The sequence below is a fragment of the Ziziphus jujuba genome, chromosome 12 (genome assembly GCF_031755915.1).
Source record: "Ziziphus jujuba cultivar Dongzao chromosome 12, ASM3175591v1".
NCBI classification, from domain to species: Eukaryota; Viridiplantae; Streptophyta; class Magnoliopsida; order Rosales; family Rhamnaceae; genus Ziziphus; species Ziziphus jujuba.
In genome coordinates this window covers 20207062-20225093 of record NC_083390.1, presented here as the reverse complement: position 1 = coordinate 20225093, position 18032 = coordinate 20207062, and the positions used below count along the sequence as shown (strand labels likewise).

The window sequence follows — 18032 nt, the reverse complement described above, 5'->3', positions numbered from 1 at the left end:
CATATATTATATGATATACTATAGCAAAAATTTGGGTTTTGTGAAACAGCAGTCCAATATACTGGGAGGTGGGGCCTAGATATGATGACTATATTAAATAGATGGTGATGTTGTCGTCAAAGCGCATTAGCAGATGAGGATGAACGGCACTGAAGGATTTAATATCTTATTTCTTATTTTTATTTTTATTTTAATATTTTATTTATTTATTTATTTTTGCTTCAAGGATTAGTAAGTTTCTTGTGTGAATTAAACACGGATAGTAAATGTTATTGAAGGAGGAGACTAATAAACGAATTCATTTTGTGACATAATTATATTTATAATCAGCGGGTGCGTAGAAGGGTATCATGTTTTATCGAAACGCCACCTATGCAAAGAAAAGACTTTACTTATTATGTTTGTTTTACTTCTTGTTTTTGATTTCTTTTTTTGGTCAACTGTTTTACTTCCTTTAACTTTTAAAACAAAAAAAAAAATGTTATTCAAAATGAATCATTGTGTCTTAAAATCTTAAAAGTAGTTCTTTGCTAAATTTTCAAACAATAAGCTCTCATTTTCCTCTGTTTTTTATGCGCTTGATTGCATGCTATTTTATTTATTAGAAAAATAAACACAAACTAACTCAGCCTTGCTTGCCTTATCGGTTGAACAATATAAATTTGTCCATCCATTGGTTTTCAATGAAAATTTTCTCCTTTTGTAAATTGCAATACACTTTTTTAAAAAAAAAATAAAAAATAAAATTGTATAACACACTTTTATTAAGAATGATTTTGTATATTAGACTGTAAAGATCCTTCTTTAATCTCTTCTTCTTCTGTATATCTTTTTTTCATAGTGGGGTTGAGGAAAATCATTAATCTAATACTTTAATCTATTCATATTTGATCAATTATATAATAACGATATAAAGTAAATAATTTTGTTTTAATTTCTCTTTGGACAAGTGTGTACACAATATGTAAAGTGAGCAGCATGTGTAGACTTGCCTTCCACATAATAGTGACTTTGAGTTGCCATTCATATAGAGTTTTGAGGCCTCTACATACAAATCCTCTTAACAAATAGATACCACAGTTTGTGCAGGGCAACCTCTTTCAAACCCAATAATTATATGTGGGGTTGATTTTCTCAACAACAATTTTCCTGTTATTGCCCCTATATGTATTGTCACTCGTTTCCATACTTAATTATATTCATGAATATTGATATTCTTCTTCATCCATTATAGAACACACAAAAACCCAAAAATAAAAAATCAGAAGAAAGGAAATTAAATAATTAGTAAACATTTAGGATTAACACCCAAAGAGAAAAAAACAAAAAACAAAATTGAAAGAAGTAGGTGGGAATAATTATCAATACATGTTGACTCATGCAAAGGGAAAAATACATATATAATTTTGAAAAGGACATGTAGATAAATTGTGAAAGCGGGAGAGATTGCAAACCATGAAATATTTCCGATTGAGAATTTGATATAAGCATAATATCGATGGAAATGTTGCCATCCTTCTAGAGACGTCTCACCTAAAACTCTTGAATAATTGATCCCCTCTCATTTAATAGATTCTTTTAGATCAATTTCCATGGACCTTATCATCCTATACATAAACATTATATTGTAAATTGGCCCATGTAAATTGGCCCATTCTTGTTCTTTCTTAAAAATATAAAATAAAAATAAAAATAAAAATATCATAAGCTAATTAGTTTATGACAAGTTTATTTCTTTCAATAAATTAATTAATTTTCAAAAACTTGAAAATCAAATTGTTTTCAGTGGATTTATTAATGGGGAATGTAGTAATGCATGCTGGAACATTTTAATTAGCTGCGTATGAGATATGAGACAGCAGGACAGGATAGGTAAACAAATAAGCTATAACCGCGTGTAAATGATCAATGAGAAAGATGGCGAAAGCAAACCTGTTGTTTTTTTCAAATTTTTCGTCCATGCAAATGATGCAGCTAGGCACAGCTGGATGCCAGATCATCATCTATAGGTTCAGTTTTAACTTGGTTTTGAAAACCTTCTCTAATTGATCTGTACAGCAAATACACGCAAAAAAAACTAATAATAATAAAATAAAAAGACAAATTAAAGAAAAGTGAATAAATAAATATAAGAAGATAAAGTGAAAATTTTCGATGATTATATCCAAAGGAGTTTAAAAGATTTTGGAACATATGATTTTTAAATGTAACAATAAATTAAGTGGGTTTTATTTTTGATTTGCAAAATCGACGTGTATCAATCGTTATGGTGGGCACAATAAATTGATGGGTACCATTGAAAATATTTAGGCCACACGGTCTACTTCAAAGCCTCTTCATATATTATTTTATAATCGTAACAAAAAAGAAAACAGTGGTCTAGAACTGAAGCAAAAGACGTTGAATATGCTTTAAGATCATTTGAACAGATGGGAAACCTAAAATGTTGTACTTAAATCTAAGCACTTTACAACAGTTCCAAGTTTCCAACCTTTTTCCACCCAAAAAAGGTTTTTCAACCTCCTTTTCCCTTTTTACCAAACAAAAGAAGAAAAAAAAAATTAAAATTTTTTAAAAAATTTAAAAATAAAAAATAAAAAATAAAACCTCTTTTCTTCGCGGTAAAGAAAAGAGCTTCTTATTAACTAGTCCTATTATTTGCTTGTTACAAAATTAATTTCACAAATTTTTTTATTATTTAATTTTTCGGTTGAGGGTCTAAGTGACCCAAAATTCCCAGTTGTCCCAGTCTGATATTTTGGGGGAATTAGCATGATTTAGTGACACAAGTCATTATCTAAAACATAATATAATAAATGTTTTGGCACAACTACTTGTACAACAAGTTATTTCTATTAAAAATCCGCGGTTTGCTACTTTGCTTTCTCTTATAAATAGGACCAAGTCGCATTACAAAAAATTTGCACCATCTTCCATTTAAACCCTGTTCCAGCTAGCTAGGCTCTGCGGCTATCAAACTCTCTCTCTCTCTCTCTCTCTCTCTCTCTCTTTGTGTTCTGTCTGTTCTCTTCCGCCCTTAAGAGACTCTCTGTTTTTGGTCTTTTGCTCAAAAAAAAAAAAAAAAATGGGTGCTCTTGATTTTCTCTCAGATTATATCTCAGAATATATCACTATTTCCAGGCGAAGGAAGAAGCGCAAGGCAATGCAGGTATTCAATAAACACCAATATAAACCCCTTCTCTGTTTGCTTTTTCTGTGTGTTTTTAATGGAATTTTCATTTTGTTCAATGGGCTTTGGAGTTCAAACTCTCTGACTTTGTTTGCTTGCTCTTGTTTTTTGCAGACGGTTGAAATCAAGGTGAAAATGGACTGTGATGGCTGTGAAAGAAGAGTTAAAAATGCTGTCACCTCCATGAAAGGTTCAAATAAAGCTTAAACAATCTCTGCATGTCTCTCTGTTTTAATTTTATTTTCTCTTTGTTGGTAATAGTAAAATTTTCATGAAAATAATTTCTTTAAAAAGATGTGCATGGTATGCAAAGGATGTTTCAGTTTAGCAATCTAATCTGTTTGGTTTTCATTTTCATATAATTTCTTTTATATTATTTTCATAACCCTTTCATTTTTGTACTGAAATAAGAGCATACTAGACACAAGGGGCAATTGGATCCTCAAATCCAAAAGCAAGGGAAATACAATATATATATATATATATATATAGATATAAAAGATTAGCTACCTCATAAGGAGAAATTGGAACAAAAAGAAAATTTTGTTGACCACTTTCTGTTTTCTAGTAACTGCTAAAAAAATAAATAAAAAGAATATCTGATATTATAAAATTTCCACTGAATTAAGTACTTCTAGTTTCGGATAGACTTTTTTCAAATTGAAATTTATTGTGGTTATTTTTCATGCGAAGGAAATAAATAACTTCATCGTCTCTGACAAATTTTTTTCTGCTATCATTAATGTATGGAAGGAAGGGAAAAAATAAAAATAAAAAACGCAATATTTCATCCCCTGTTTGCAGAGAAACTCATTATTTTTATCCGTTTTAAGCAAAACTGCAACAAAAGCTCATTAGAAAAAAACTGTCATAATAAATACAACACAAAATCCCAAAAACCAAAGAGCCCCTTTTTTTTTTTTTTTCTTTTTTTTCCTTTCCATCGGGAATTCTTAATTATTAATCTTTCTTTATTTGTAATTTATTACAGGTGCTAAATCAGTGGATGTGGATAGAAAGCAAAGCAGGGTAAAAGTAACAGGTTATGTGGAGCCAAACAAGGTGTTACAGAGAGTTAGGAGAACAGGAAAGAGGGCTGAGTTATGGCCCTATGTTCCATACAATTTGGTTGCTTATCCTTATGTAGCCCAGGCCTATGATAAAAAAGCACCTTCTGGGTTCGTCAGGAACGTGGTCCAAGCTCAAACTAGCCCCAATGCACCAGATGAAAAATACACAACACTATTTAGTGATGAAAATCCTAATGCATGTTCCATTATGTAAAACCATCCGTAGTTATATAAAAGTTTTTGAAATTGCAGAATATAGTAGCTTTGGATGTTTAGGACTTTTTTGGTGGTGGTGATAAACATAGTAGTGGATTTTGTGGATATAAAGGTTTAAGTCCAGCTTTTAGACTGGCATACACAGAGTTTGTAACTTTTTGAGTTTGTGTTTAGTGAATTTTTGTTTTCTAACTTTGCTTAATTTAGGCTTTTGTTATATATCTTTGGCAAATCATACATAATTATCATCCACAAGTAAACAAATTATATGGGTTTTTCATATTTAATTTTATTATTAATAGTGAAAACTTATTCATCAAATTAGCAAACACATGAAGATCCGGAGGTAATAATATGAATGTGACTCGGATGGCTATCGATTTATTAACTTATCATTCCAATTATTGTACTAATTGTCATTTTTATCACTTTCACGATGTTGGATTTTGCCATTAAAAAAAAGATCACATTATATTTGCTGTAGAATATATAATTAATTACGTACATAATACTGAATATATTATACCAAGATTAATATGTAAACATATTCAGCAAAAAGTAAAAAATTAAAAAAAGATTAATTTGCAAACATAGGTAATAATGATTTCTTGTTCACTAGCTGAGCACCAATATCTCTGTCTACATCACTCATTAATTTAAAATAGGACCGTATATATAATTTATGATTATTTTAATTCCAAACTGTTCAATTTGGAATCTGACGGATGATTGCTACAGTTTTCATCGTCGCCGGTGAGGAAGTGTTAAGTCAGATCGGTTTTACGGTAAAGTTAATAATAAGTCTATATAAAATATGTAATATGATCCATATTAAATTATAAAATACATAACATTTTAAATTTTAAAAATATTCATTTTATAAATCTAAAATATTACTTATTTTATAGTTAAAAATTACATATTTATAAATTATGTTACATATTTTGTATACCATTATTACTAGTTTGATCATAGAAATTTTCCGCCGGTGAATAAAAAACTACAATAATACATATATTTTTTTATTATTAATTTTTTTTTAACAGAAAGGGATTTTAATTAATATATTTAAGTTACTATGCATAAATATAATTTGGACTCTTAAGGTCTTAGTATTAACAAAACTCCCAACTCACTTCCAAGTTTTCGTTTCAACTTTCAACAAATAAATTCCAACGAATTTCGTTCTTTGAAATAATTCTGACAAATCATACTCTTTTGGTCTCGCTATAAAATACCAACACATTCCAAACTGCAATATTTATTAAGCTAATATATAATCAAATTTATAATGGAACTAGGCAGAGAGCGCCTGAACTTCAATATATCAGTCAATAAAATCATGCATGAAAACAAAGATATGATTTTCTCTATGTTTATTTGTTTATCAAATTCAGAGCACGCAAATGTTGTTCATAACAGAGCATAAGGATGTAGATGTCAATACAAATTTTAAAAAAAGAAAAAAGAAAAAAGAAAAAAAGTAGCAACAAGGGGTGCATTTGCTTTGGCAAAAGATAAATTGATTTGAACATTTGACATATTTTTTGGATAAAATGTGATAGACATACAACCTTAACTTATCCTTTTCGAAAGGCAAAAAGAAGACAAACCCAACTTTTTTTTTTTTTTTTTTGGTGAATAAAGACAAACCCAACTAAATTAAGACAAGTAAATTAAACATGATCGATCTGATCACCATAGCGCCATAAATTGTTGCAAAAGATAAGACAGTTGTGTTCTGATTGATGTCATTGTACCTTGCTTTTCCTGTACTTGAGGCTGGAGATTATTAAATTAAGGATTTTGAAAAAAACAAAAAAAAAAAAAAACAAAGAGCCTCCTTTTTTATTATTTTAATGAATCACGGATCAATGAGTTTGGAAATGTAATTGACACCCACTAAGCTAAGATGATTATTAATTTAATTACCACGTTAATTAAGATCTTGGCCAGTCTTAAGCACTGTGATTAATTCTGTGGCTAAAAACAATTAAACGACCAAATCATTTTCAAAAGAAAAAATTATATAAAATGTTCCTGTGTGACATTTGACTAAATATGTACCATGGAAGTGGGAGAATAATTCTTGGGAAGACAGGATTTTCAAGCGAGAAACTTCTTACAAAAGCATAAATCTTTTTTGTCGAGTCCTCAATTAAAACCATCTTTTTTTGTGATTCATTGGATTAATTATAATTTTATAATATGGCCCACCAATCAACCACCCATTTCCTATTAATAATATTCCAACATTATCATTGGCATGAGAAAAGATATGTGTGGCGGAGGCGGTTTATAATTAATTATTATTTTATGCTTTAAATTTGTTCCTGAAATCCAAATTTATAGGAACAAGATTGTTATTTTGATTATGATATTATTTGTAATTTCATAATGTTTACATTTTATATATGTACAAATAAAAAAAAATATTAAATTGTATTTTGATCAATTTATCTAGTGAGATGATCCAATATTATAATTGTTAAGATCTAGATCCTAAATAGCTGCTGCCTATTTTTTAGAAACAGAAATATATTAACATATCTTTGATTAGATCACACACCTGGAATCCAAAATCTAAACTTTTTTTTTTTTTCTCTAATTATATAATACAAGTTGAACATAAAGACAAGCTTCTTGGGATGTTTGGCAACCGAGTTGTAGCCGATCATGAACAGAAGAGGACCTTCCCTTGTACCATAATTGATTCGTCTCCAAGTAACCTCAAAATAGCCAGCCACTCGCAATTCTTTGACCAAATAATATCTGTCACTAAACGATAACCCAAAATAAACAATTAGAGATAAGTTTCCCTGTAATAATCTTCATCAAGGAGTCGGTGGGTAAACCAAACTAAGAGATAAGCTTCCTGCAGCTTTCAGCTATCTCTGTCTCTGTGCTATGAATTAGTGACCCTACTGGCATGGAGATTATTAGAAAAAAAGGCTGATAAATGAATAATTCAGTTAAGATGTATGCGACCGTTGAAATAAAGTATGTTCTGAAAATAGATAAAATCCAGGAATCTTTGGTGTTGCTATCCTTTATACAATCATATATATCTATATACACACACACACACACACATATATATATATATATATATATATATATATATATATATATATATATATATATATATATATATATATATATATATATATATATATATATATATATATATTGATGTAAAAGTCATTTTTTTTGGATTTGAAAGATCATGTATCAGATTTAGCAACATATATGTTACTTCATGTTTATCTGGTTAGGTGTATGATTCTGTTTGTTTTATACATATATGCATATTGTTTCTCAATGTTGGAAACGTGGAAGTATATTATTGACCCAAAAAAAATATATATATCTTTTTTTAGCTGAAAAAAAAATCTTTTTTTGGGCTTAAAGAAGGTAATTTTTATAAAAGCTAATTAAATACATAAGAATATATATATATATATATATATGGAATTTGAATCTTAAATTTTATCTTTCGTTTCATAACCAAATACATGAGCTTCTAAAAGCAAATTTTGATTAGATTACGTACATATTAGTTTTCCAAATTATAACTCTCGATGTAAATAAATATACGGTTTAGTGTCAGTTTGCTAGTAATTTTAAAATGTCTAATTTTTTTTAAAACATAAATATTTTGTAAAATATTTAGCAAAAAATAAAATAATTCTTTAATAATTTTATTAGAGAAAAATCCCTTATTTAGTGATTTTAGAAGAAACTGACAAAATTTTATATTTAAGCCTTATTTCCAAAGAAAGAAATTATAGCATGTTTTATTTCTTTTCAATTATATATTTATATAATTGCAACAAACTTTTTAGCTAAAAAAAAAAAAAAATTTAACAAACTGTTTGAAATATTGGTATGAATTTTAAGCAAACTAGTAAGTAATGAATGGTTGGTTTCCTTTTTTTCTTTAAAAAAAAAAATTCATTAAAAACAAAAGACAGATTATGCTTCGTAGCACATCACTTTCATTTTCTATTCACCAAAAAAAAAACACAAATCCCATTCATTTTCCATATACACAAATAAATATCGTATCAGATCGTATATCAAATCAACATTGATAGTTGCAATCCGCGGTCCAAATTAAATTCAGTTATACTAATACTATCATAGATTTTATTGGCCTGCATTCACAAGACAATTTTTTTTTTTTAGCTAGCTTTCCACCAAACAGAAAACAACAAAATTACACATTATATTATTATAAAGCTAACACTACTCTTTTTGTTTTCTTTGGTAAGTACAATGAATACGTACAAAAACACAATCGTACAAATTATTAAGTTGATTATCGTAAATTGAGGGAAAATATTTTGAATTTTTTTTTTTTTTAAATGTAGGACGTAGAGATTAGATTATTACCAGAATAAAAAGTGATTTTTCCATCTCTATATAAATTTAAATAATTAAAATATTATGATCCTAATATTGAGTTTAGTTTTTTAATTTTAATTAATTAATATTTGAAAATTTTTTTTTTTAAGTGTTCAAAGATTTTCTGTTTGCATCCACTAACTTATAATGTACTTGTTCTAGAGTACTCTTTCTTTTACATCTTATTCATCTTTTGGAATATTATCTTCTTGAGCAACGTGACTCTCCAAAACATTATGAGAAAAATCTTTTATATTAGCTAAGATTTGTAAAAAGTAATATAGAAAGTAAAACAGAATGGCAAATAAGTCCTTGACAAATCATACGGAATAAAGGCCTTTGAAAACATACCATGAATATTAGTCGGTTTACGAACCAATTTCACTTTTATCCGAAAGTGAACAAACTCAAAATGCTTTTGTATTAAATTAGGCACTTAAAGAAGTATGTGTTTTTTTATGTCGGCTATATGTTATAGAGCAAAAAGCATAACAATGCAGTTTCTATGATATATCATTGTCCATTACCTTAAAAAAGAAAAAGAAAAAAGAAGGAGAATATTAGAATATATAAAGGGGATAAAGAGGAAAAAAAAAAAAAAAGATAAAAGAAAAGAAGGCCAAAAGGGTAAAAGTAAGAGGATGATTCGAACAGTAAGGACAAGTTGAGACTGTATTGGTGGGTTTTCCTATTTGGAAGTACAAAAAACAGAGGAGGTTGGAGATTCTCTGATTTGTGTCGTTTAGAAAGTTGACTATATATTATCCTAAAAAAAACACAGACGAACCTCATAAACATTAATGTTGTTGTGGCCTTTACTTTACTAATATTCTCCCTAATATGGTTCCTATCAAGAAGCATAAAGGTCCAAGTTCAACTTGATATTGTCCTTGGTTATTCTTTGGCCAAGCATTCAATAAATTTTGGTTGAAAAATCAGCATTCAAAACATATTGTTTCTTTTGGGGCCTTATTTTTTATTTTTTATTTTTTAATCACATAAAAAAGGGGCATTAAACTATACATAGAAATAGACTTTTAACTCATAACCTTTAACATATAAAAATGGCGGATTTTGACATTGCAGAGAAAGCAGTTCCAATTGGAAGTGAAATTATATACTGCTCGACCTTTATATTGGCAATTGATCTATCATATATGTTCCTAATGAGAATCATTCGCCATCAATTCTTTTATATATACACACACATACATATATATGTATATAGTATATATATATATGTACTATCAATCTATATATATATATATATACGCTATCAATCAACTTTATACACACTCCTCCAATGTAAAATTGATCTGGGGTTTTAAAAATTTTGTATAGGAGTGTTTATAACGTTCCAATGAAGTTTATTATTGGCAAATAGAACCTCCCTCAATAATGGCAACTTTTCTTCCGATGCAGTTTTGTGGATCATTTCAAAACCCAGCCCAAAGAAGGTGAGCTTTAGAGGTAGAAACTTGTGCCCTTGCTCCTAGCCCAACTATTCCTGTCAAATTGCAACTCTCCTTTAGCTGCAGTTTAACAGATCATCTTCGAACCCGGACCAAAGTTAGTGGGCTTTCTCTTTCAGGTGCTGTTTTAGTGATCATATTCGAATCCGGCCCAACGTAGGTGAACTTTAGGGGTAGAAGCTCAGAGCCCTGCTCATTGCCCAACTATTCCAGTCAAATTATGGACTCTGTTGTATAGCTCCCAGCTTATACCTTCTACAGCTTTAGATCTAGTGGCCCAAATTTTTTTTATTGGACACATTAAACTCTAGCTAACTTGGACGAGTATATATATATTTAAAATTTTTTTAACTTAGGGCAATTTTATTTGCATCCCTTAGATTTATCTTAATTATAGTTTCCTTTTTTTTGTAAAATTATCACTTACTTCCTTTTAATTTCCTATATCATTTAAAACAGATTTAATTCTTTTGTGATAGGGTGTTTTTTTGTTTTTGTTTTTTGGTGTTTCTTTTATGAGAATTAATGTTTATAATTGAATAATCCAGTAAAAATACAATTTTGATATTTAATGATTAAAATTAACTAATAAAAAATTATGGAAGAGTATATTTTAACAGATGTAGAATACTAAAGGTCAAATAATGATGATTTTTCAAAAAATAAAAATAAATGTAATTAGAATAAAAATTAAAAAGTTCTAAATGAATTTTTTTCTGATAATTACCGTATTATTATTGTTATTATTATTATTATTATAGGGTAATTACATAAAATTATAAACCTTATGGTTTATATTTCTTTCATATATACCATCAAGTTTCAGTTTATTACGTATATTGCCATTAAAATGTTATTTTAAAATAGTATGAAATAAATGTAAACGAACAATTCTTAATTACATTTTTTTTTTTAAGTTACACTTTCCCATTTTCGGTCCAAAATGTATGTAAAAGGAAACAGCCAAAACCTTTCAGCATACACATACATGATACAACTGGCTTTAAACTTCAAATAGCATCCTCTAATTTCTTAGTGCATCCAAGGAGGGTTTATATCAGAACAGGACAAGTAGTTCACTGACTCAGAAAAATAACCCTCATAAAATTGAGCAAAAAGACTGGCATTTTTCAAATGTTCCAAATCATCCAAAACTTTTTTCCCTGAGAACTGCAAAAGTGGACCTTCTCCAATTTGTGTATATATGAGACTCTTTTTGACCACCATGTTGCAGCATAGGGTACTGAGGGTGGGGACAAGAGGCATAAATAAAATTGTATCCACTATACAGCAACCACAAGTTGAATATAATACTTACGATTTAAAGGGGGAAAAAAATTAAATGAAAGAAGAAAAAAAGCAGTATTGCTGGTTTGGGTAAATAAAAAAAGGAATTGGGATTATGAGAAAAGTTGACCAGGGGCTTTAACTTTACGTTGATAGAAAATTCAAACTTTTAGTTAGAAAGTTGGGAAAATTAAACACTTTGTATATATAGATTATAGTTCACTCTTCCATGTGCATAAAGTTTCAAAATCATTGTTGTTTCACAGCATGATTTTTACAAAAGACTCATATTTTCAAGCCAGAGTAGCAGTAGGGACAAAAATCAACTGGTTTTCAAGAGCTCGTGCTAATAATTTAAGTGGGGGAAAAATTGTCTTTACGTTTGGAGGCTTTTGGGTTTTGCATGCTCAACTATAATAATAATGGGTTTCAACTTGGGGGTTTCTGGTTTTTGAAGCAACAAACAAGGACCATGAATTTCTCATGGTCTTAATTTACATTCACAAAATCAATCAGCAAAATATTTTCAAATTTTTTTTTTTTTTTTTGGGGAGATTTTTTATTTTATTGAATTCAATAAGTTTAAGAGAGCTGATTTAAATGGGCCGACATTGACTGAATAAAAGGTCCAATGACAACATCAATTTGGGTTATTACTCTGCCAAGAAGCTTAGAGACCTTTTCGAGCCCAATAAAAGCCTAGTCTCTATCTTCCCCCTCTGGTTATCTGTCCCTTCACAACAATACATCAGAATCCAAAGTAGATCAAAAATTGTGGGTCCCAATGACGTGATTGGATAGATCATATCAATTTTGTTTGCATGGGATCCCCAAAAATTGTGGGTCCACTACTACGATGACTTGATACCATAAACCATTCAGAACTTGATGATCCTAAAACCTTCGTCCTCATTGTACTACCCCATTCAATTCTCACTCTGATACTCAGTGATCTCAAAGAATTCTATCCCAGTTAAAGAGAATTTCAAATTTTTTTAAAAAAAATAAATAAATATAAAAATTCAGTGTCAGATAGATGTAATTATGGTAGAAAATCAGATACTTGTTGAAGAAGCAAAAGAGAAACTAAAAAAAAAAAAGAAAAATAAAAAAACAAGGGTTACTTTTTTCCCTTTTTTTTTTTTTTTTTTAATGGTAGGGACAAAATGCAGATAGATTTGCAGGTATTGCTGGGGCGCAAGTAATGATGGACCTAACACCCTCTTCTAACTTCCTTTCCTCTACTCCAAAGTCTCTCAATATGTATATATATATAATATATATGTGCCTTTTGCTTTTTTTTAACTTTGTGCATTTGCGTGCTAACTTGTAGCCCCTCTGAGAAGCCAAAAATAAAAACCAAACCTACAAGCCTCTTGGGAAGTGAGGTCCAAAAGTCACATCCCCAACACAAAGTTTTTCTCTTTTCTCTGTGGTTTTTTTTAAACAGAGAAATTTTTCATAGAAATGGTTAAAATATGAGGAAGTATTTTTGGGACTTGTGTACCAAAAAAGGTTAAAAAGTGACTCTTTTCCTTTGTTTTCTTTTTCTTTTTCTTTTTAATTTTATTATCATTTGTACTCGTATTTTTTGGATTCTTCCCCATTTCAGTATCAGACATATAGACCTCTAACTACAGTGAGTCCAAAAGTTTTTTATAACCATCTTTTTCTATTTGCAAAGCTGATCCTTCATTTTGATTTCTTGACTCCAACTCCTGAAAGGACTTTGCAATTGTTTCCCCTATGTTTGAAAAAATATATATATACGTGTAATATATATTCTTTGTGTTTTTTGTGGGTTGGGAAAGTGAGAGTTTTACCATGGAAAAGATTAGCATGTAGTATGGAGAGGAACAAAATTAAAGAAGTGAACCAAAGAAATTGTATAAAAAGAGCTATGAGCGAGCACCTCCATAGGGCATAAAATAAAAATTTTAAAATAATTAAGAAAACCCCTCGAAATAACTCAAATAAATACTGAGTACATATACAGCCAAGGTTGACAAATTAAAGCACTTTCTAAGTAAAAAGGATAAAAATAAAGCCAAATAATTTGCTTGTAACGAAAAATTAAACAACTTTTTTAAGAAAAAAACAATGCGAAAGTGCGAATATCATTTTTAAGATGGTAAGAGGAAAAAGTACGAAAATATCAAATTAAAGATGGGTAATAATTATAAAATTTATAGAAAATAGAGGGGTCAAAAAGTGAAAAAGGAATACATTGACCTCGTAACTGAAACCCTATTGTCGTGCTTCCCGCAATGGAGCGATCCTGGCCCCACCAGTCACGGGGATACGTGACTGACCAGTGACCATTACTGCTACATTATTATCAATTTCTCTTCGCATATTTCTTCTTCACGATATTTTCAATTTCTAGTTTTGCTACTTCATTATGGGCTTTTTAATTATGGGCCGGGTCTCAAATTTTTAATATCTAATCCGTTTTGCAGGCAATTGGCCCCTCCATTTGGTACAAGTTCACTGCCATTGGCACACGTCCGACGACAAGAGGACATTATAAATTCTTTTTTTGTTATTATAAAGTTTCTTTTTTATACAAAATCGTGAAATTGAATAGAGGATAATTGAAATTGGTACAGGAAGTGAAATGTCACTTTGGTTTTAAGTTCTAAACCCCCCCCCAAATAAGCATCATATGGGGAAATCTATTTATATACAATGAGATATCATGAAAAATAGAGACCATAACGAAGAAAACTTACATTACTTTATGTAAATAATGTGAATTTCCTTATGGTCCTTTAATTAAGTCTGTCCTCTTTCTTTCTTTGTAAATGGTTGTATGTTTTTTTCTTCGATCAACTCATTGAAAAGGTTAACGGATAAAATGTTTTTGGAGCCCAAAAAAAAAATAAAAACCTAAGTTGATTTGAATCTCACAATGGCATATACTAAATGATAAAAACAATAAAATAAAAAAGCATATACTTACCCCAAAAAAACATAACATATACTGCAGAGTTTTTATATACATATATATTATTATTGAAACAATCCAACAACAAATCTAAAATTTTCTTTTAAAATAACTATACGGACTAAAGAAGACCGTTGGGCCACAAAAAGAGAATGAAGTAAACAAAGTGATATTATTAATAATAAATAATAATAATAAATAAAAAAAAGAACATTGAGAAGGAAAATATCACGAGAAAAAGAGGGGTACAAGTGACAAAGAGGAGAGAGAGGTAGAAGTCGGCCTGTCAAGTCGCTGTTCTTCTTTTTTATTGTTTTTCCCCACTCAGTATTTAACGTTAAATCACATCATTTCAGATTTCAGAGCACCAACCTCCCCTCTCCCTCCCACATTTTTCTCTTTTAAAACAAAAAAACCCCCTCTCTTCTCTCTCTCTCTCTCTCTCTCTCTGTCTTTCTCTCCCCTAAACCAAACCAATCCAATCCAATCCCTTCTCTCTGTCACTGTGTCCTACTCCTTTCTGTTGTTGATTTTCTGCTATTTGTCTTGGCATTTGCATTTTGCTCTTTTGCTCTTTTTTTATTTATATTTGTTATTTTATTTTTTGCATTTAAGCTTCCTCAACCCTCCCCTGCCCACCCATGTGCTTTTGTTTTGTTTGCTTTTGAGGAAGAGAGAACTCAAAGAAAGAAGAAGAGCAAAAAAAATAAAAACTAAAAAATAAAAAATAAACAAAGCTACAAGAATCTACAACTTAGTAAAAACATCCAACTTTCTCTCTTTTTATACCCTCCTCCTCCTCACCCTCAAATACTAGCTTAGCTGTTTACTCTTTTCACTCTTTCTAGCAGATAATAGAGTGAGAGAGAGAACCCCAAAAAACCAAAAAAACGAAAAATTAGTGAGAAAGAGAGAGTAAGAGAGAGAGACAAGAAAAAATCTTTCATTCCAAACAGCAACTCAAGAAATGACTAAAGAAGAAGACTTTAAGCTCCTCAAGATCCAGGTCTTTCTCTCTTAACCGCATTCTGTATTATATATATATATATATATGTATTCTTTATTTTTTTGCTTTTAGTAACAGCAAAGTTGGGTTGTGGTCTTTTCTTTAAGAATCTTCCTTCTTGTTTTGTTGTTTGGCGTTGTTTCCTTTTTTATTTGTTTATTTTTTTCTATCTACAGACTTATGTTCTCAGAGTGAACATACATTGTGATGGGTGTAAGCAGAAAGTGAAGAAACTCCTTCAGAGAATTGAAGGTGCGCAACTTTTCTTTCTCTTATCATGTTCTTTGTCTTCTTGTTTTGCTGACTAACGCTTTTTTTACCACTTTTTTCCCCCCTTCTTTTTGGGCTCTCATTCCCTTTCTTGTGTATGTTTTGTTTAAGTCTTGCTTTGGTAGCTAATGAAATATATGAAACATAAATTGTGAAAATTTTGAAAACTTTAATGAATTGCATTAAATACCCTTTAAAGAACACAAATTTATCCCCCTAGTTTTTAGGATTTTTGTGCAATTTACTTTCTTTTTTTTTTCTCGTTGACAAATTTCTCCAAAGAAATGGAGTGGTTGATGTTCTCCTACATGTTAGGAGTCAGCATTTTGATAAATATACTTGTTAACTCTGTAGTTTGAATCTTGGTTTTGGATACTAAAGCAAGAGTAAGCTTTAGTGCGAGTTCTAGTATATGTAACTTCCATTTGGGAAGCATTAATTTGAGCAGAGATTCTCACCCATTTTACTAAATTTTGTGTCCCTTTGTGTGAAATTCTAACTGGGATTTTTCTTTCTTGATTTTTTGCTTCCTTTTGGATAGGTGTTTACCAAGTAAACATTGATTCAGACCAGCAAAAAGTCACGGTTTCAGGAAGTGTAGATTCTGCAACTTTGATTAAGAAACTTGTACGAGGTGGTAAACATGCTGAACTCTGGTCCCAGAAAGCCAACCAAAACCAGAAGCAAAAGAACAACTGTATCAAAGACGACAAGAACAACAAAGGACAGAAGCAAGGCTTGATGAAGGGGCTGGAGGCTTTTAAGAACCACCCAAAGTTTCCTGCTTTCAGTTCTGAAGAAGATGATGACTACTTTGATGATGATGACGAAGATGATGAAGAAGATGAGCTGCGGTTTCTTAGAGAGAAAGCAAACCAATTGAGTATGCTCAGGCAGCAAGCCATTGATGCAAACAAGAAAGCAGTTGGAGCAATCTCTGCAGTTCCAAGCAATGTCAAGCTCAACAACAATGTGGGAAATGGGAATGGTGGGAAAAAAGGTGGACATCCTAATCAGAACAACATGGGAATGAAGGCTAGTCCAGGAGAAATTGATCAGAAAACCATGGCAGCTCTGAAAATGAGCAATCCTCATTTGGGAGGAGGAAATATCAATGCTGGTGGGGAAGCCAAAAGGGCAAATGATCTAAATACCATGATGAGCTTGGCTGGTTTTCATGGAAATGGGCCAAATGTTGGTGGTGGTACTGCTGGTGGTTTAGTAGGAGGTAATCCCAATGGTCTCGGAGGAGGAGGGTTTCAAGTCCACCAAGCCAACAATGGATATCAGGCAACAACTCCTTCTGGTCTACCAAGTGGTGGTTATGCTACCGGAGGAGGAGGTCAATATCCATCATCCATGATGATGAACATGAATGGGTACAATCATCAATCACCCATGATGAACATGAACATGCAGGCCAGGCATGCCATGCAACAACAACCCCAGATGATGTATCACAGATCACCTTTTGTCCCTCCAAGCACAGGCTATTACTATAATTACAATCCCTGCCCCCCGACACCTCCATACTCTTATCCTGAACCTCATTACTCTAATACTGGTGATAGCGCTGCAGCCCATATGTTCAGCGATGAGAACACAAGCGGCTGTTCAATAATGTAATAAAATAAAATAAAATAAAAATAGGAAAAGAGGAATTTGTGTTTGACCTGAAATTCTCTGCTTAGTGGGGCTTTTTTTTTTTTTTTAAACAGTATTCAGTACATGGTGTTTGGGGAAGATGTGGATTAGGATGAATCTTCTCAGTGTATTGCCTAGTTTTGTTAAGATGATGTTCCTTTCAATTATTTTACTAGTCTCTCTGTATATTCCTTTTCTGTGTGTTTCAGAACTGACTGAATCTGTGTTTGGTTTTTGGGTGCTATAATGCTAGTGTAATTAATTATACTAAGAAGGAGATGATTCATAACCAAAAAAATATAAATATAAATATATATATATATATGTATATAATGATCAAAGAAGAAGATTGAATAAAAAAATGTTTGTGTAGGTAGTGAGGGAATTTGGGTTAAAGATGGTCAATTGGGAGAGAGTTTGGTTTAAAGAATTGTAGATAAGGGTAAGGGACAAGGTGGCATTGGGTAGTGTATCTTGTTCAGAGACTTGATAACAGTGTGCAGAAAGAGTTAGGAACAGCTGG

At 30.6% G+C, this 18032-nt stretch overlaps 2 protein-coding genes across 2 annotated transcripts; both read left to right on the top strand.

Moving 5' to 3' along the window:
* The first annotated feature begins 2908 nt into the window (after positions 1-2908).
* LOC107429661 (heavy metal-associated isoprenylated plant protein 20) lies at positions 2909-4678 on the top strand. The gene is made up of 3 exons (XM_016040391.4): positions 2909-3169; positions 3305-3380; positions 4182-4678. The coding sequence occupies exons 1-3, from the start codon at positions 3086-3088 to the stop codon at positions 4472-4474; spliced, it is 453 nt and encodes a 150-aa protein (XP_015895877.2). The 5' UTR covers positions 2909-3085; the 3' UTR covers positions 4475-4678.
* A 10342-nt stretch (positions 4679-15020) lies between these two features.
* LOC107429657 (heavy metal-associated isoprenylated plant protein 37) lies at positions 15021-17706 on the top strand. Its single transcript, XM_016040385.4, has 3 exons — positions 15021-15595; positions 15772-15847; positions 16407-17706. The coding sequence occupies exons 1-3, from the start codon at positions 15557-15559 to the stop codon at positions 17489-17491; spliced, it is 1200 nt and encodes a 399-aa protein (XP_015895871.2). The 5' UTR covers positions 15021-15556; the 3' UTR covers positions 17492-17706.
* The last annotated feature ends 326 nt before the right edge of the window (positions 17707-18032 follow it).

Coding starts and splice junctions, on each gene's coding strand:
- LOC107429661 (XM_016040391.4), top strand. CDS start 3,086: ATGGGTGCTCTTGATTTTCTCTCAGATTATATCTCAGAATATATCACT. Junction 3,170..3,304: donor AGAAGCGCAAGGCAATGCAG/GTATTCAATAAA, acceptor TGTTTTTTGCAG/ACGGTTGAAATCAAGGTGAA. Junction 3,381..4,181: donor TGCTGTCACCTCCATGAAAG/GTTCAAATAAAG, acceptor AATTTATTACAG/GTGCTAAATCAGTGGATGTG.
- LOC107429657 (XM_016040385.4), top strand. CDS start 15,557: ATGACTAAAGAAGAAGACTTTAAGCTCCTCAAGATCCAG. Junction 15,596..15,771: donor TTAAGCTCCTCAAGATCCAG/GTCTTTCTCTCT, acceptor TTCTATCTACAG/ACTTATGTTCTCAGAGTGAA. Junction 15,848..16,406: donor ACTCCTTCAGAGAATTGAAG/GTGCGCAACTTT, acceptor CCTTTTGGATAG/GTGTTTACCAAGTAAACATT.